At 39.5% G+C, this 20,211-nt stretch overlaps 1 protein-coding gene across 1 annotated transcript; it reads left to right on the forward strand.

Annotated features, from left to right (window-relative positions):
- Nucleotides 1-1,775: 1,775 nt before the first annotated feature.
- Nucleotides 1,776-17,104, forward strand: ano11 (anoctamin 11). The gene is made up of 24 exons (XM_007570096.2): nucleotides 1,776-1,871; nucleotides 2,041-2,208; nucleotides 4,224-4,350; nucleotides 4,434-4,588; nucleotides 4,685-4,792; nucleotides 5,110-5,246; nucleotides 5,337-5,394; nucleotides 5,488-5,598; nucleotides 5,682-5,847; nucleotides 7,383-7,473; nucleotides 8,019-8,115; nucleotides 8,218-8,361; nucleotides 8,592-8,729; nucleotides 9,225-9,323; nucleotides 9,414-9,516; nucleotides 9,821-9,932; nucleotides 10,025-10,079; nucleotides 10,174-10,271; nucleotides 10,420-10,556; nucleotides 11,450-11,655; nucleotides 11,753-11,889; nucleotides 12,660-12,750; nucleotides 12,957-13,088; nucleotides 16,534-17,104. The coding sequence occupies exons 2-24, from the start codon at nucleotides 2,077-2,079 to the stop codon at nucleotides 16,555-16,557; spliced, it is 2,658 nt and encodes an 885-aa protein (XP_007570158.1). The 5' UTR covers nucleotides 1,776-1,871; nucleotides 2,041-2,076; the 3' UTR covers nucleotides 16,558-17,104.
- The last annotated feature ends 3,107 nt before the right edge of the window (nucleotides 17,105-20,211 follow it).

A 20,211-nucleotide genomic window follows, 5' to 3' on the forward strand; every position in this document is an offset into this window, starting at 1 on the left:
TGGGTTTGAAGATATTCCTAAATATAGGTTCTATAGGTGACGGTTAATTGAAAACACCAGTACTGTCTGTTTCAACTATTTATTTCTTTGGCTTCTTGTTAACTTCTTATATCATTTATTTTGTCTCTTAAGTGGAATCAAAATGCCTCGAGAGCATCACTACAGTGATGCAACCATGAACCACTTAGCATATTTTCTATATAACATAATGAAAGTGATGCTTTGGGGGAATGGGAAAGTTACTTTCTGAGGGCGATCTGAGGGTTCTTATGCTAATTACATATATATATATATATATATATATATATATATATAATTGCATAATTTTATCTGCATAAATTTATGCAGATAAATTTGAGTGTTTAACTCATAAGCTTATATATTTAAGAAATATATAATGGCACCACAACACAAAGCAGGTAAATTTTAAACAGGCACTTTTCTAACTTCCTGTGCTAGCTACCTCTGCCGTAGTACTAGCTTGTACAAAAGCAGATATAAGTAAAGATTTAGTTTCCCTTCTCTATTTAGTTTCTGCTTTCATCCTCTGTAATAGTGCTGAAGTGGAAAATTGTCTTTGCATCTGTCCTTGTGAAACAAACTATTCTCTGGAGTTGAGTTAAGTTTCTTTTGCGGCTATTACCACAAGAGGGCGCTGCATCTCATCTTATCATATTAATTAGAAAGGCAGTGCCGTGTGATCTGTAGATCAGATCTCATTTAAGATGCGTCAGTGTTTTTTTCATTTAAAATTCATGACTTTTCATTTTTTCTGCATCATCTATCCATATCCTGAGCCTCCCCTAAGGACTTGTGGACAAAAGATTATTGGATGTTCTCTTAATCTAAACAGCATAAGCAGACAGATTTATTTTCTCTATATAAATTTGTAGTTTTTCTGAGTGAAAGTTTCTTGTCTATTTATCAAACTAAAAGAATTCAAATATGTCTCAGCAGCTCTTGTTTTAACGAACAACCAAAGTTTAGTTTACGATGCCACAAGAATTATTTCCCACACTTCTGTGTTTTCTTTTTTTGACACATTTCACAGTTTCAGTTAATCAAAATTTAAAATCAGAGTTTTGTAGAGGCCTAGTCAAAGACTAAACTCGGCTGCAGTGGTGCCAACTTAAGCAGGCTGTTCGTCCTGGAAAACCCGAGGTTAAAAAAAAAAAACTGAAAAAGACTCTCATCCCCACAGCATGCCACCGCCTCCACTGCAGGAGGCTTTGACTTTGACCTTTGACTTTTCATTAAAAAGTCAAAGTTCAGATTTTTGTTGAGATCTTCTATTAACTTTTTCTTCACTAGCTTTATGGATCTCACCAAACTGAAAAGTAAAGTCATCTGATTTCACTTTCTTTTTTATTTTTATTTTTTTACTTCCCCTTTCCCCTGTGTTAAAGTTACAGCCACGTAGGGCGGAGCTCTCCTGCTGATGTTCATACTTAATAAATTATACAAATGTGTGTCACGTTCAAACCTGGCTGTGAGAATGTACTAAATCTTCTCTTGTGGACACGGGAGTACACACTCAACAGATGTGTTTTATCTTCTATTACAGTCACAGAGGGCTTTTGCTCCACAGTCAATTATTTATGCCTCTGAAATGTGCAGGGTGCGTCTCTCATGCTGAGATGCAGCAAAGCAGAGAATGTGCCGCTGCCCCTGAGGTAGATGCATTACGGTACTCCACAGCTAATGCAGTGGCGCTGAAGTTGGGGGTGGTGTGTGTGTGAGGGAGGGGGTTGAAGAGGGCAGGAAGGGGAGTTGGGGGGAGACTTGATGGATACTGAGATGAAGAGGAGGAAGAGCACAATGGAAGCACAGACTGTTGCAAATCCCCCAGCCTAGTTTTCACTGCAGAGAAGGTATCCATTCATTTATTTGGTTCGCATTTTTATTTTTGTAAGATGCTGTTTGCGAAATTCTACTTCAGAGAAAACAACAGATTTTGTTTGTTGTTGCACAGTTTCATGTAAGTCATCAGTATACTGTTTTTTTTGTTTGTTTTTTTTTAATTTATTCATATTTTTGTAGCCAGCCAGCAGTGCGTTTTTATTATTATTTTTCATTATGATGAAAAAGAGCTGGGAGGTGCGGAGTGGAGACAGAGAAGTCCTTCTGGATTTGGACGCCAGGGGTGAAGCACACACCACAGACGGCTACGGCAGTCTGCAGAACGGGGACTTTTTCCCTTCACGATGTGTAAGCACTTTTTTTTTTCTTTTTACTTCTCTCATGTAATTGCATACTGTGCAGCACACCCGACATGTGGCCAATACGTTGCTCTGTTTCTCTGCCTCATCTTTTCGCACTTCACTAACTTCACACGTTTAGCTGGGAATCTGGATCTGCAATCTCTGCTGCTGGAAATTCTGATGAGCACACAAGAAGTTGCTTGTGGGCTAAATGACTGTGCCGTATATATATATATATATATATATAGTGTGTGTGTGTGTGATCTTGCAGAAAGCACAGGGACTGCTTTCTGTCTCCATGTTTCCGGGCTCATTACTGCAGAGTGCAGGCTTTTATGGTGCAGTGTCTTGCACAAGAGTGTGTGGTTTAATCTCATCCAAAGGCAGGGAAGTGTTCGTGAGCAAAGCCTCAGATTTGTGATCTTTGAAAGCAAAAACAACAGTTTCCTGCTTTAGATGGACAATTACGCATGGTTTTCAAAACACTGTACAAATAAAACAAACCTGAGAATCATGGGGTGTTTTTGTATTCAGCCCATTTTACTCTGATACCTGTAAATCAGTAGTGTCCCTGATGCCATAACTGCCAAATTTAAACCACTGGCGAGCCACATTATTCATTAAATTAAAAATGCAACAAAAAAAAAAATAGGTTTTTTTTGTGATTTTCTTTTCTTTTTTTTGTTGGTTTACCTACTTCTAACATTTTTTTTTATGAAAAAATGTTTTTTCATAAATTTTTTATGAAAATTTTATGAACATAAAGTTCTGGGTCTTTATGTTTAAAGATCCAAAACATAAAAACAACACACAAAAAATGCTTTGGACTATTGCCTTAATAAAAGAAAAAACAACAGTCAATTTCCAAATTTTGGTATGATCTTTAATCAACGCATCAGATCTCTATGAAAGAGGCCTAACAAAAAAGTCATAAGAACTGTTTGTAGAAAACACACCAAAAATGCTTCAGGCTAAAGAGACCAAATCTGAACTCTCCATCTGTCAAACATGGTGTTGACAGCAGTATGCTGTGGGATGAATGGAGATAAACACAGGATGTAGGACATGATTAAAAGTCCCTCAACGTCTCTCTGCCCGGTTTTCAAACCGTAGAGCCAGACAGAAATTAAGAGGAGCGGCAAAAGCAAATGAGGCTGATATCATCAGCAGAAATTGAGATACTGATGATATCGGGCTCATTTGCTTTCAGAAATTGAGCTGCTGGCATGTCAGGAGAATCATGACACCATCATTAGGGCTGAAACAATTAATTAGATTAATAACGATGAATTATTATTGAAATAATCATCAACTAACTTAGGAATCCATTAATTGTTAACTGGGGTATACATACTCAATAAATAGGCCATTTGCTGAATGGTTTTTAAGCAATAAAATGTTTATTTAAAAACATTTATTTAATACTTTAATGTATTTCTAATTTTTGCATAGCAAAGTCCCAAAGTGATCAAATGAAAAATAAGCACAATATGCCAGTAGTTTTTTTTTATTATCTGATTAAACGTCAGAATAATTGATAGATTAACTGATTACTTCAAGGTGGAGGTTTTTACTTTCCAGCTGGACAAAAACAATAAACTCAGCTCCAGCGCTGCAGTAGGATATTTAAGATAAAAAATACATTTGTCTCAGAATAACCCAGTGAACTTGAGTCCAGACTCAAGTTCGGTTGAGAATCTGTGGCAAAACTTGACAATTTCAGTTTCTTACTGCGCAAAGCTGGCAGAGACATATCCTGAAGACTCTCTGCTGTAACTGCAGCAAAAGGTGACTCTAGAGAGGAGGGAGCTCAATACAGAGGCAGAAAAAAGCCAGGATTATGTTTTTGTTTTTTGTTTTTTTACATGTTGCAGTGGTAAGCTACTTTGTGTCGATATAACACATAAGACTCCAAGAAAATATGTTACAGTTTGAGGTTTTAAGTTGACAAAATGTGAATAAATGACTTAACACTGCAAGTTCCATGTTTTTCATACTGACCAAACGATGTTTCCTTCTCAGTCTTCAGCCGCGGCTTCGAAGTGCCACGTCCAGGGTGATGACCCGATTCATTTGCACTGCATCACAAGAGATAACCAAGCGGTCTCAAAAATGGGCAACTACTTCAGAGATGGGCGAACTAAAATCGGTACGCATCACCACCAGTGTTGCTTTGAATCTTGTTTTGGCAAAACAACACTGGTAATAACAGAGTTTAATGTTGGCTTTCAGATTTTGTGCTGGTGTGGGAGATCCGGTCACGGGGCAAGCAGCGAGGGAAGGAGAAACGCAACTGGAACTGTGAGGATGGGGAGTCTGCACAGCTGGCAGAGTGGAGGGACAAGTTTGTCCAGAACCTCCAGAGTGCCGGACTGCTCTTGGAAAAGGTGCTGCTGTTTATTTTGTTAGTCCAAGAGGATGGTCAGAATAAATTTCCCTTCACGTCACTCACCAGCTTTTCTCTCTCCGCTCTCTCCATTCAGGAGGAATCTGCAAGTGAAAAGAAAACCATACATTTTCTTAAAGTCAGCGCCCCCTGGGACGTGTTGGTTTACTACGCTGAGGAGCTTTGCCTCCGAGCTCCACTACAGGTCAGCATTTAACGGGGCCATTTAAATATCCGTGTCCCTTTTTTGGAAACTAAGTCATATTAATCCCTATTGCTGTGGAGCACACATTCATTTGCTACAGAGAGAAGGTACTAAGAAAGATAAAACTTGTCTTTTTAATAAATGCACTGCCTCCCAAAACTATTTATATCCCCTTAACCTTTCCCAAGGTTTCTGTAGGCTTCACTAACTCAAATTTAAGACTTTTTAAAGACCCATTTAAGAACACTATGAATGGAATTTAAGACCTATATCGCCACAAAAAAAAAGCAAATCGTTAAATCTCTCGTGATTTCCAGGCCCAGCAACACCTGGACCTAAACACATCTTCTGTGGTTCTAAAAAGACTCTGTGTACCCAACATAATGATGGAATCGGTGCCAAACAGGCCGCTGGACTATTACACATGCGCCTTCCGCAAGTCAAAGATGAACAGGTGACTTCCACTAGACATCAGCGACCCCCGAGCACATCAGATTCAGACCCAGTGTCTGTATGTTTATGAATGAATTTCTTTTATGTGTAGATTCCTCGGCTCCGGAGACCAAGACAGCTACTTCACTAATACTCAGAGACACCAGGTTGTAAGTAACACTCCTGTTACCACATAGCGGTGTGTGTTTTGGGATGGTTGTGTTTCCCTCATCCCACAGATGTAGTTTGGTGTCTTAACGTAGGTTTATGAGATTCTAGCTCGGACGGTGTACGGCAAAAGAAAGAGGACGGAGGTTGGCGTGGACAGACTGGTAAATGAAGGGGCCTACACAGCAGCTTATCCTCTGCATGAGGTGAAGGATTGTTATCTGCTGGGTAATGTTTACTTTAGCTGTTTTTCCCTCTCTAATCAGCCTCGTTTTCTGGCTTGCAACAGGGTCCTTTCAAGCTTCAGAGCCACGAGATCCATCCTGATGAGCTCAACCAGAGGCAGGTCCTGCACCACTACTGGGCTCGCTGGTGCAAATGGTTCAAGTACCAACCACTAGATCACATTAGGGAGTACTTTGGAGAGAAGATTGCCCTCTACTTTGCTTGGCTAGGTATGAAATCATTCTTCTTTTTTTAAATACCTGAGTTACTCTGTATACTTGTTAGAGCTCCATTTTCAGAGTGAAGAATGTAACTTAAAGGTGCAGGAAGTAAATTTTACAAAAATGTGTTTTTTTTACATATTCCTTAAAATTGTCACCATGTTGGGACAATATAGTATGAAACAGATAATATGTGAAAAGATTAATCTCCTGCACCTCCTCCCTGAGCTACTATCGCCATCTAAGGAAACGCACTGCTCCTGACTAAAAACATCCAATCAGAGCCAGGAGGAGGGTCTTAACGCTGTCAGTCCTGTACTTGTTGCTAAATGTGCTAATGGCGGAGAAACAGCTTAATGTTTCAAGAAAACCATTTGTCCGCCACAGTTGGCGGCCATGCTAACTAGCCTGAGCATTCACAACTGAGCATCATAGCAGCTAGCACAGCCTAGCAGTGCCACACAGACAGTAACTGACAGCGCTAAGACCGACCTCTTGTACAAAGTAAAAAAAAATTTATAAAAGATACATACTGCACCTTTAAAGTGAAGTATTTATTTAGACATCTTATTGCTAATTCCAAGGGATTCACATCCCCAAGAACCACAGGAGCATCCTGCCTGACATAAGCGTAATGCACACCCAATAAATAAATAATTAAATCTATAAAAAATAAAAATGTGTCGATATAAATATACATAAATATCCCAAGAAGATTTAATTAAAGTTCAGGCACTTGATTTATGTGCCGTTTCATCTCCTTCTCATGATATTAATCAGAAGCACAAAGACAGTCGATGCTAAAAACTTTCTACTTTTGTCATTTAATTGTAATATTTGGTAGTTGTATCAGATTTTACTGAAACACACACTCTACAGATGAAAACTTTATCCTCTTAAAGTAACTAAGCAAGCTCACTTCAAATGGCCTCAGCTGGGGCACCAATATTTAGGAATGTTAAAAGTACATTGCACCGTATTAGTGTTGCTAAATTATTTAGTGTCATAATGAACCAGTCCCTTCCTGCTGAGCTATCTTTATCACTCTTTACTTCTGCTTCTCCTTGTGATCTCTCTCTTCTGCTCAAAACGTAGACATTGTTGAGAGATGGGAACTTTTAAAAGCAAAATGAAATGTGTCAATTAACCAACTTTTTCCTTCAACTGATGAACTGAAGCAAAACTTCAAAACTCTTTTTAAAACCTTGAGGGGACGACACCGCTGAACTGCAAAATAAATAAATAGATCAAATAAAATGAATTTGAGCTTGTAGCCTACTGCAACAGTTGTCTGGCAGATACTGTTGACAGAGAATTATGTGTTGAGCAAACAAACAGCAGGTGGAAATATGTTTCATAGGAATAGATGAACGACAGGACCAATGCAGCATCGGCAGAAAACATGCGGATGTGTTTCGGACAGTTAAACTATTAGAAGCGTCTCTGGCAGCGCAGCATCAACCTGGGAGCAGCTACGCGGTTTCATTTCCTCTCCCTCCATCAACTGAGAGCTGCACTGTAATGGAGCTCTGCTGTCCCTGCAGGTTTCTACACAGCCTGGCTTCTGCCGGCGGCCATAGTGGGAACGCTGGTTTTTGTGTCGGGAGTCATGTCCATGGACACCAACACACCAGCGTGAGTCTTCAATGAAAAGTACCACAGGAAACACTACACATGCTTCACTGCAACGCAGAGCAGAGCGGCTTTATATGAAGCAACGTTTAGAGATGATTAGCAACGATTACCAATTCGGCTGAGTTAATGATGTGACCACAACTTCTGTCAAGAAAGATCTGTTCGCGCACAGGAGTTGATAGATTTTCTACTTCTGAGGGTGTTGAGGTCAATATTTGGCACCAGCTGCAGTCGAGCACCTAATGTGCAGATATGAGATTAGCATTGATCCTCTGAGGAAAAAGCATGTTATAGCTTTCCTCCAAGGAATGCTGGGATTTCCAGGAAAATAAACCTTTCTAGAATCTTCAACACTTATCTGCGAATAAAGCGAGGCACATCGAAAGGGTAAATTTACCAAACCATAGCAGAGCTTTGCAAACTTACAGTAACAACCAATAAGCATTTTCACATTTTCTCACTCGATGACAAACTATAGTGTGTTTTATTCCAATTTCAAGGCAGATTGATGTACATTTTTGAAGATTATTTGGGATTGTCAACAGGGAGGACATTTGTAGCAGTGGTGCGAAGTATCCGATGTGCCCCCTTTGTAAAACCTGCGATGCTTGGAACATGTCTGATATCTGCACCATGGCGAAGGTAAGCTATAGTTGCTCCTTTAATTGCTGTGAAGCTCAGTTTAGAGTCACAACATGAACAAGCTCAGAGCTTAAACCTGTCCCTTGCCGCTCCGTGCTACAGCTTGGCTACCTGTTCGACCACCCCGGTACCGTGTTCTTCAGCGTTTTCATGTCCTTCTGGGCCGTGACCTTTCTGGAGTTCTGGAAGCGCAAGATGGCTACTCTGGCCCATCACTGGGACTGCATGGACTTCCATGAGGAGGAGGTTATTTGATACATTAGCATGAGCATCTCTACGCTGGTTTATTCTCATGGTTCCTGCAAATGGAAAGACTGAAAGATGTTGTGGTGGAGTAACGTAAGAAAATGATAGTATTTAAAAACTTGTTCCATCCATTTCCTGACGTTAACACCTTCAGCAGTATCTTTTCCTGTAGAGAATACACACAAACAAAATGTTGCTGTATAGAAACCTGACCTGCTGTGTCCTCTCAGGAACGTCCCCGTCCTGAGTTTGCCGCCACGGCCCCCACTGTGGAGGAGAATCCAGTGACTGGAGTCAAAGAGCCGTACTTTCCAGAGAAGACGAGACTGTCTCGCATGTTCACTGGCTCCATGGTCATCGTCCTGATGGTGAGTCGTGTCTGATGGCTTCTTACTAGACAAACATGTAGAGGTGTGCAACACTGAGAATTTTGGTATTGATCTTATTCCGAGTAAATTTAGGGATATTATCGCCGATACCAATACTTTTTAAAAACGTCATTGTCATTGAGCGTTTTGCCGATCTGACTTCCGTTAGTTAATCATAAGTGTTTTTGTTAACTAAATACACTAGAAAACAATGTGTAAGTATAGAAAGTTTCAGGACAGTGGAGTTGTTTCAGTGAAGACAGAGGCATAATGGATTGAGGTGATAGCCACATTGAACTAAAGATGATCTGATTATCTTTGTCATTGTGCCTACATTCTTCTAAAGAGATCTGGGACAATGGTAAAAAAATAAATAAAAATAAAAATAAAAATAAAAAGCAAGCAGCTCCACCATCAATAAAATCCTCAGAGTTCGGCACGGTCAACTTTCTGGCTGTGAACCATCATGGTAGATGAAATCCACTTTCTGAACAGCTGTGTGTGGTGATAATCTTCCTGGTGACGGTGGTCATGTGTCGAGGAGTCATCAGCGTCATGATGTACCAGAGCGGGAGCCCTGTGCTGCGTACAGAGGTACGTCAGATCCACGCAGAACATGTCAGATTCATCTGTTTGATTTAAAATATGTTGCTAACACTAGCGCCGATGTCATTTCCTCCTCAGGCTGGAACCATAGCTAACATCTGCAGCAGCATTGTGAACCTGGGCTTCATTCTGGTAATGGGTCAGGTTTATACGGCCTTAGCGGAGCAGCTCACCAAATGGGGTAAGAGTCGACGCAGAATTAGAAAACACCTGAGCTGTGAAGGCTCGACATTGCATTTGTCTGCAAGGAAATGTAAGCTGAAAGTTTTCAAAAAAGAAAAGTTAACATTCTGTTTGTTTTTTTTTTTGTTTGATTTTTTTTTCACTAAATGTTGAAAACGCCAAATTCATTCTTTTAAAGGCCGGCTTTTGTTAGAGTGACATCTGCTAGATGCCTTGTTCAGATACAGTATTCAGCATTTCCCCTTAAACCTTTTTACATTTCTTCGACTTCATCACTGCATTCGTCTGTGCTCACATTGCAGAGATGCACAGAACCCAAACCCAGCATGACAACGCTTTCACCCTCAAAGTGTTCATCTTCCAGTTTGTCAACTTCTACTCGTCTCCCTTCTACGTGGCTTTCTTTAAGGGAAGGTAAGACAAGGGCCCAGTCACGTGAAATGCTTGATAAAATGTTCATTCCTCTAGAAATATAAGCGGTTCTCTTTTTGTCTCTGTGTGTTCAGGTTTGTGGGTTACCCTACAAACTATGGAACCTTGTTTGGGATGAGAAACGAAGATGTTGGTGCTTTTTTTAATATGAATTCTTGGAGTGTGTTGCACTGTCTTCCTGTGTCGCTGCATTGAGCTGTTTCTGTGCACCTTGTGATTTCAGTGTGGCCCTGGCGGTTGCCTCATTGAGCTGGCTGAACAACTCTTCATCATAATGGTGGGGAAGCAGCTGATCAACAACATCCAGGAGTTCATCATACCGTATGTTAGATTAAGCTGAATTCATATCCGTGTGATTTCTAAAAAACATTATCTTGTTCGTTTACACTGACATTGCTTTTCTTTACATCCAGTCCAAATGATAAATGATTGCTTACATGTTAACCCATCTATTATTCCTTGTATGCAGCAAAGTAAAAGCCTGGCGGCAGAAAAGAACCTTGGCCAGCGTGTTGGGAGATGATGAGCAGGACGAGCCTCGACGCTGGGAGGAAGACTACAAGCTGGTGCCGTGTGGGGGCCTGTTTGAGGAATATCTGGAAATGGGTAATTAGATAAGAACTGGTTCTCTTTTGGATCAATTCCCAGATCAATAAAGATGTTATTAATACAAAGCCCTTCTCACTTATCGGCACAGCTGGTCAATATGAGAGGAAATGGGTTACAGGTATAGAACAATTTCCAGAGTTTTTAAATGTGAGTTTATAAGGAGAGTAGCTCATAATCTAAAGGACCTGAAGGTCATCTGGGGTACAAATAAGAACCTGCTTTTTCATGTAGTTTACATGTTGATTGAGGGTTAATACTGATTAAAAGTTGAATATCAAGAGTTCCCAGAGACAATAAAAGGCCCTGTGGCTTTATCCTGTGTTTAACAGTAACTGGCTCTTGTGATTAAGATTTGCCAGGAAAAGTATATTTTTAAAGATAAGTGAATGACAGACCATTCTGTCAGTCATGTGCAAGAAATGCTTGTCTTTCCTCACAGAATCAGAAAGGGAGCCAAAGGGTTTATTATGTTCATGACAAAATCCCATGGTAAAAAATAGTTTGGAATGTTTTTTTTAGGACTCACTGATAGTAGATAGTAATGTAGTTGATTAGGTTGTTTAAAAAAGAATTGATATATAACCCATAACTGTCTGTTTCTCTTGGCCATAATCATGATGTGACACAGAGGCCTCTTTTTTCATACCAAGCCATTAAAAATAGGAAAGACAGGAAGTTATGTGTTGATCCTCATAATTTATTAAACTTCTGCAAGAAGACAGACAATCTCCTAAATTTCACCAGATCTACAGTTGGCAGGTCAACAAGCCTCTTTATTTTAAGGTCTTTGAACTCATCTTCACCAGCAGGGTCCATAATCCTGGAGGGCATTAGTTGTAATTTTATGTTTGGCTGCTCAGTGTAAATAAAACTGTCTCCCTGTCCTCCAGTCCTCCAGTTTGGGTTCATCACAATCTTCGTAGCAGCGTTCCCCCTGGCGCCGCTCTTCGCCCTCCTGAACAACTGGGTGGAGATCCGCCTTGACGCCCACAAGTTTGTGTGCGAGTACCGCCGACCGGTGGCCGAGCGGGCTCAAAACATTGGAGTTTGGTTCAACATCTTAGAAGCCTTGTCCCATCTGTCTGTCATTGCCAACGTCAGTAGATCTGTAGTTATGCTTTTACAAGCCGTCGCATGGTTATCACTAAAATGAATATGTGTTTGACGAAATGGTGATGCTTTTATTTTCTCAGGCCTTTCTGATCGCCTTCACGTCAGATTTTTTACCACGCCTGCTCTACCAGTACAAGTTCAGTAATGATCTCAATGGATATGTTAACTTCACCTTGGCCTACGCACCACTCAACTACACTGACTACCCTCGGTGCAGGTATGGTGGCAACACTGGATTTATACGTCAAAGCTTCTCAAAAACAGTGCAAATAAATTAATTCAGAAAGTTTTCTGCATTTTGGTGTGTTTTAGAGAAGTGTATAAGCAGTTCCAGTGTTATTTTTCTCATTTATTTATTTTAGCTGAGGTAAACACTGAGGTGAGTCTGAATGCCTTGCCGTGCCAGTGGCAATTACTCTTTACAAAAGCTGGAGGGAAGTAACATATACTTTCTGTGGCATTTTAACTTTGCGGTTTTCATTGGTAAGTTTTATTCGATTTATTAACTCAAGATTTATATATTAAAACCTGAATGAAGACGCTCACTCAAGAATGTAATTTTTCTTTCATAACCACCGTAGTAACATTTATTCAAAGTATTTGGTTTTAGCACTTAACTTGATTTGATTTTTGGAGATTATCCGAAGAACCCCGTGTTGGTATTTTATGACACAGATTACGGGCCCGTCGACTTAATCTGATTGATTTGAATGTGAATAAATCATTAAACAACTAATAATGTTTTGTTGTTGTTGAGAACAAATATTGTTGAGGTCATTTGAATGTAAATGTTTAGCTGAATCAGGATTATGTGTTTAATTATATTTCTGTTTATTGCAAAAGTTGCATTTTTTTCTTTTGCTTTTTTGAAATCCTAGATTTGACCAGTAGAGGGCAGTCTAGGTCGCGTTCCAAATTGAATCTGTTATGACTTCTTGTTCTGCTGCTGTTCATGCTCTGCGTTGTCTGTGCTTTATTTATTTCCAGATATAAAGCATTCAGAGACAATGATGGAATGTATACGCTCTTCTACTGGGAACTCCTCGCTGTGCGACTTGGTTTTATCATTGCATTTGAGGTTTGAATGAAGACACTTGAAATTCACTAATGTTTAGCTTAAAACTCTGGGTTTCTTCAGTTGCATCATGTTGTTCCTGTATGTTTGTATTCTAGTTAAAACAGATAATTTCCAGTAGTCAGTTCAGAGGTTAGAAATGATTTAATTCTTCCTCAGTGGAAAGGGAACCATCTTGTTGTCTTCTTTCTTTTTTACCTTCAACACAGCATGTGGTATTTTTTGTTCTGCGAGCCATTGACTGGATCGTACCCGACGTCCCAGAGTCCTTGGAGCTGAAGATCAAGCGAGAGCGCTACCTGGCCAAGCAAGCGCTGGCTGAAAACCAGGAGGCGCTGTTGGTAAGTTGAGGTCAACAGGAAACCCAACACTGTTCAGCCAGCTCCAACTCAGGTCACTGAGACAGGGGAGGCACACAAAGTTTTATATATTAATAATAACACATTCATATATTACCTAATAAACAAAAAAGACTAAAATCCATCAGCTGAATGTTTTATGGACAAATGTTAAACCTGTGTTTTTGAGAACATGTCAAGAAATTTGCTGCTGTGTTTATGTTCTAACATATGAGGAGCTGCAGTAGTTGTAAGTCACAAAACACTAGGATTTGCTAATTGTTGTTGTGCTAACTACTGTTAGCATTACAAGCCAAAGCCATATAATTCTCTTCAATCTTTCAATTTAAACACAACATAAGTATCTTGCAAATAGACATTTTCTATAACTGACCTAAAGAGGCTCCAGCTGCCAGAGGTCCCAGTAAACAGGTCCGTTACGTTGTAAGTGCATGTCAGTCAAACTGGATGCTAAACTCCTGGATGCTCGGAGAGTTGGGATTCTGTCTACAAAGGCTGCTCTTGTTTTATTTCCAAATGGGAATTTGGAAAATCCCACTTCTGAGCACAAAGAGTTAGTTCATCACATCAGTTGTGTGATCAACCAATAAAGCCTTGTGTTTATTTTAGCACTTATTTGCTACACCTTCAACAGAGTAATGAACAGAAGCCAGAAAAACGTACTGTATTTTCAGTTCAATTTCAACTTGGCTTATTTCACAAGACACAGTAATGCTATCTGAGACACAATATATATCAGTAATACAGACCCCAATTAAGCACAAGTTACGCCTGGTGATTTCTTGCAGAGCAGTTCAAACACAAAGCCAGATTCAGATATACTGTCTAGTTTAACTCTAATTCTTATACAACAGCCACACATTGAATATGTAGTTGCTAAAGCATTATCAAGGGAAAGCCATCTGAATCATTGACTTTGCAGCAATCTTTCATTCCCTGCAAGGATGCAGCAACTGTAGGGAAGAAGAACTTCTCCATTATTTATATCTAATTCTGAATTTGAATCAGAGTCTGCGCCGTCTCTTTATAGAACCTGTTAAATACCAAGTCACTTATATCATAAAAGTAAAGAGTTGACAGTGTGTGTACTTTGACTTCAGAGTAACTGCAGATTACACAGTAGCATTCAGGTGTAGCTTTATGAAGCTATAAAGCAAAAGAGTAAAATCAATATGCATTTAGCTTGGGTACACACACAAACACAAACACAGGTAAGTGTAAGATATTTACAGGAACCTGGTTTCAGTGATTGCATGGACAGAATGTTTAGTATTCCACTTTAAGCCATAACATAAACTATCTATATGAATAAAAACCAGCTTTGTAATTTATCCCAAGCAGAGTATACATACGCTCAAACACACACACCCACAACCACACCTGATTAGGAAACAAAACCGTGTGTTTTTTGTCATCATCAACAAACTGTAGCATAATTCTTTCTGACTGGATACTTCACCTCTCTTATCAGAAGTAGAAGAGTAAATTCAAATTGGTTGGCGTCCTCGAATGAACTTGAGTTTTAACAAGGTTGACGTCAGGGCTTTGGTAATTCATTCCCGAATGTTAAAGTCGGCTGGCTTCATTCGTTCTAAAACCAGTTTTGTTGGTGTTTGGACTCACTTTCCTAGTGGAAAACCTGTTTATGTTCAAGTTTCAATTATCTAGCGTTTTTTTTTTGCAGGAAAACTGGAGACATTTTGAAACAGACTCTCTGTATTACTTGTTTAATTTACCAAAACCGTCCCACAGCATGATGTTACCATCACCATGCTTAAACAGTCTGTACAGTTGGGGTTAGTCTTGGGTTTGAAAAGCATCACCATGACTGCATACAACATATTTACCATCCAGTGATGAAACTTGAAGGTTTTCGGCTTGTCTCTGTGAAGCTGTGAAGGTAAGTCCAGCTTGAAAATGTTGGTTTTGCAACATAAGCTTCTGACTTGATCTCAATCTTCTTGACTCATGAGAATATAAAACTGGTTTTGATATAGAGACAGACAGTAACACAGAGTTGTACAAGTTTGCAGTTCTTGCCTTGCTTGATGCTATTTGCCATCATCCTCACTATTTTCCTTTCTTCGCAGATTTCTTCAGACCTTGCCAAAGTGCTGACGCATTAAGAAAGTGCATGCTTACCTGTTATTTCAAACTGATGAACGTCTGCAGTTATTGTTGCCTGAAATAGCAATGTAGTAGTCCTCGTGCTAATACTAGCATTTTAGCTACTTTTTATATCTTACTACCTTACTGAATGAAGTAAGTCAGTGTTAGTGAACATGCCAGTGATAGCCCACATGCCATTGACAGAATTTTAGATAATCTCAGTATTTGAGCTAATTTTAGCACATGCGCTGCTGTTTACACAGTAGACAAAGTAAATCAATGTTAGTCGGTATGCTAGTGATAGCCCACATGCTACAAATAGCCTTTTAGTTAACCATTGCATTGTGGCTAATTCTATAAATGTAACAAAGAATGACATAAACAATCTGTTTTGCAAACCATTTTATGCTTTAATGGTCACACTTCAGGCCTGCTAGACCTGACTTTTCATCACAGCCTAACATTTGGGTCAGAAAACCACACACACTTTGGCAGGCCCCTTTTAAATTTTTCAGAAATTTTCTAGTTTAGGAAATGTCCCCTAAACACTCCTTGAACTTCCCCCCCTGGTTCTTAGTAATGATTGAATTTTGTCAAGCAAATACTTTTTTATGCTGCCATGAACTGCAATGACACATTGACATCTCTGAGCTTTCATCACCACTTATTAGAAGATATTTGTGAACAAATTTATATATTTTAGCCTTTATGTATAATTCGGAACCTTTAAGACTTTCAGTAAAGTCCAAGTACATTTAAATACTGGTGGCTACTTTTAAACTATTCTACCATGAAAGATGTAATTAAAAGCTTAACATTTTCATCACATTTTAGTCCATGGAGATGTAATCTACCATAAACACCTGTGTTCAACTGTATGTTAGAGATTAAAACCTTTTTAAAAGTTATATCAGCTTGTGAGTATGTTTAACTTGAAATAATATGACTCCATCTCTCTGAGGTCTTTTTTTGAACTGTAGCAAAAGTTGGACTGGCTGCTTCCTTATTTTCACCCTCCTGAGATGAGCGTTAGGTTTTTCACATTTCCATAAAAGTAACATTCTCCAAGGTTTCCCATTCACTGATACTAGAGTTTTTAAATTATAGGGTTCCCGGATAAAGCAGAAGAAGATGGATGGATGTATTTATTTATTTATTTATTAAAGGTGCCAACAGCTGAAAATTACAGCATAATAGCAGAATCAGTCTGTGCCAGCACTGTTCAGCCTCCATACAGCAGCCAATGTGACAAAACTAACTCTCTCATCTCTCTTCCTTCTTCTTATGTCTAAATCTAATTGCACCGCCCCACTTGAAGCAAGCGACACGTCCTTTGGATTGATGAATCGTGACTGGAATGGAATGCTGGGAGGAAACATTCGAGGAAGACGCTCCTTTGAATTTAGGAAGATAATTTTTTTCATCATTTGAAAGTCAAAAAGCCAGCTCCAGATGAGATTGTTGATGCTGCTGCATGCAGACTGAGGCAGAGGAAACTAAGGTCACTGGTTGGCTCTTTCACCAGGAGGATTCTAACTTCAGTTGTTGGATGTTTGAGCTATAATTTAAGCTGGGCTTTCCTTTTCGGAGCAAGGCGTAATTCATCAAGCATGAGGAATAATGACGCCGCTTCTCTGCAGATTAACTTGATTTATGACTACCAGCAGCTACAGCATGCATTGTTGATCCAGATGTGTACAGAAACGTATTCACAGCCCGTTCATCTTTTTATTTTAGTTTTTTTACATTTTGTCACATTGCAACCACAAACGTCGCTGTGTTTTACTGGGATTTTATCTGTCAGATAAAACACTTGTAAAGTGGAAGTTATATTCAAAGTAATATAGTTTATCATATTTTTGGTCTTAAAAATAAAAATCTGAAGAGTGTGGCCTGCATTTCTTTTCACCCCTTTTACTCCAACTCCACCTGAAGATGCAGTTCATGAGAAGAAAATAAATCTTTTCGACCTAAAGGCAGAACACTGTCCACCATGAACACACCACACAACTCCACCTCTTTCTAAAGTCTGGACATCCGTTGACATTTTTGTTAGCCGAGATTAGTTGGCTAATCTTTATTTAGCCCAGAAAAGCCACATATCTGGTCCAGATTTAGCGCAACCAAAGGCTTCATTAGCTCAGCTATGTTTTTAAACACAGTTGGTCTTAACCACAGTTCAACGTTGTTTTGGTGAAACCGTCTTCATAGCAAAATTCTTTTTTTTGTTTTAGGGATATCAGTGGCACCATGTCTTGAAATGTTTTTGAAAAGTCCCAGTCAAAAGTCAGGATAATCTAATCTGATCCAATGCTACTCTGATGCAATCTAATTTAATCTAATCAGTGGTAAAACAATTATCTTTATAGACGTTCTGCGGAAGGTTTGAGCTACAGAATGAGCAAAAACGTCTTTAGATGAAATGTGGTAGAGACATAACCTCAACAACTGAATTTTGTTTGCAGGTATCAGAGTACAGGGGTCTCAATATCTTTGTTGATGAAGCTTTTGGTGATTGTCTATCACATAAAATACCAGTAAAATACTTTGAAGTTTGTGGTCTAATGTGACAAAATGGTCATTATGAAAACATTCTTGTGGAACTCCATGTTACCTTTAATTAAAAGTGGTAGTTTGTGTCAAACAAAAGTATTTTTCACTGGGAGGAGTATTTATTTATTTATTTATTTTTCTGAAGGATCCGTTGGGTGAAAACCTGACTCAACCTCGGTCTGAGATGTCAGCTCTCTGTTAATCATTTGTATGCTTTAACCTCAAACAGTGATAACCCCAATTTTTCTCGCACTTGAATTTGCCTCTGCAGAGACATGAAAGACGATAAACATCCGACTTCATGGACTCGCTCGGGTTTGCCACTGCTTGAAAACCAACCGCAATCTATAAATCGGAGCTTTTGCTCTGACCTCAGCCTTGAGGTCAAAGTTTGCCTTCTGTTTTATTGCTGGCTGATACTGTAAGGCTGCACAGAGCACAAGCTTTTCTTTACTCTCCTCGTTAACTTTCAGAGGGTTGTAAAATTTGTTTTGCTTTCCTTCATAAGCATGTCGGGGGGTTTTTCTACTTGAATGAACTGCACAGTATTTGTATGAAATATTTTGGAGTATTAATGTACCGTAATGTTGAACAAGGAAGTTTTTCATTTCAGAGTTGCTTTTTTTTTTTTTTTCTTTTTGCATTTTAGACCAGAATAAAGCTAGTTTATTGAACGCAGCACACTGCTGCACGGTAATCGTCTTTGCTGAGCCATGAAATCCTGCAGGGACAAACTTTCATTGATCATCCCCGAACCAGTCTCCTTCTTTTGTTTCTCCTTTTTCTCTGTCTTGCATCTTTCTGTGCTCTGCAGAGACGTATGAAGAAGACCCTGATTTATGAGCAGACAGCAACAGACAGGCGTTCATTAATGATTTCTCTCTTCCTCTCACACTATCCACCAATGACTCCAACCCTTGGGCAATTTCTGACTTTTGTTTGATCTCTTCCCCGCCTCACATTTTTCTTTACTCGTCTCTCCTCTTCCCTCTTAGAATTCTTTCTTCTTCTGTTTATTTAATTCCTACCATCATCTCTCTTTAATGCCCCCTCCCTCCTCTCTGCCTGTCCCCCCTCTTTGCCACGTACATCTTTTGAATTGTTGTGATTGCTGCGCGTTCCTCTGCCATGGCCTGCAGGAAGAGTGAGTTAGTACATGTCAGTGAGCACAGGTATGCGCTGTGGACACTGGCTGGATTGCTACACCGCCTACAAGGGCGAGGAAGCCAACGCTCGCATGCAGGAGCTGCAGAAGGAGAGCTGCAAATCAATTGCCTGGGGGTAAAGATGCAGCAAAGCAAACAAAGTATAAACCACCAGCCAAAACTCTGCTCTGTTGCATTTTTGCTAATTTGAAACACACTGTAGAAGCTAAGAAATGACTGGCATCGACGTTGTGTCTGTTGCTGGTATGTTGTTGTGCAGACTTTTTTTTTCCTTCCTTCTTTTTTTTTGTGCTCCGGCAAATACACAAAACAACCAGAGCATCCAGCGCTGCAGAGTAAACTGCTGTCCTGAGTTAACCTGCCACCCTCTTCACGTTATCTTTAATAAGTGAACACAGCTGACGCAGCAGCGAGCCGAAATAGACGAGAGCTGAAGACAGCTCCTTCCTATCGCAGCATGACGTTTGGATTGGGAGCAGGGGTTTTTTGGGGGGGAGGGTGATGGGGGGCCTTGCTTCCAGTGCATAAAAGCGCAAAGACATGCAAATTATTTTTCTGCAAAGTTTTTACGTGTTGAATCTGTTTGTGTAGATGTGCTTGCAGTCAGATAGCACAAAACCGTCCCTCCTTGAATGTATGAACTTTGCAATTTTGGTATGTTTTGATTTTATGCAGACTAATATAAATGAGTAGCATAATAACAGAGTGGATTGAAGAGACAAATAAAAATCTATAATGTGTGGTGTGGATTTGCATTCTGCAGCACCACCGTACTCCAGTATTAATAAATCGAATCCAGACATTGAGACCAATTGTTAATTTTTTTGGCGAAGATGCAAAACGAAATGTGTGACAGAAGGCTGACGTCACACATCACCCTAACACAAGTCACCGTCATAACACACAGCAGTGGCAGTGTCATGCTGTGGGGGTGCTTGTCTTCAGTAGGAACAATGGGAAGGTGAATGAAGATAAATGCAGCATGATCCTGGAATAAATATATCTTATGTCCTGTATTTAGCATTATTGGGGTTGTGTAGTATGTGTACGACCAGCACAATGTGCAATTAACATACAGAAGAATATATTCTGTATTTAAAAATTCACAGATTTTCAATTTAGGTATTAATATACGATTGTTTGTATTCTCTTTAGATATTTTCATATTCAATGAGGTGCATTTTGTTACTGTGCTGTTGTAACAATATAATATATAACCGCACATAATTCATGTCCGAAATTTCAGCTTTGTCCAGGCTCAAATCCTGTCCTTTAAG

The sequence above is a fragment of the Poecilia formosa genome, unplaced genomic scaffold, assembly GCF_000485575.1.
Source record: "Poecilia formosa unplaced genomic scaffold, Poecilia_formosa-5.1.2 Scaffold255, whole genome shotgun sequence".
Taxonomy (NCBI): Eukaryota; Metazoa; Chordata; class Actinopteri; order Cyprinodontiformes; family Poeciliidae; genus Poecilia; species Poecilia formosa.

Excerpts from the sequence above, each read along its gene's own strand:
- ano11 (XM_007570096.2), top strand. The coding sequence starts at position 2,077 with ATGATGAAAAAGAGCTGGGAGGTGCGGAGTGGAGACAGAGAAGTCCTT. Across the intron at positions 8,730-9,224 it reads CCATGGTCATCGTCCTGATG|CTGTGTGTGGTGATAATCTT; the intron begins GTGAGTCGTGTC and ends CTTTCTGAACAG. Across the intron at positions 9,933-10,024 it reads GTGGCTTTCTTTAAGGGAAG|GTTTGTGGGTTACCCTACAA; the intron begins GTAAGACAAGGG and ends CTGTGTGTTCAG.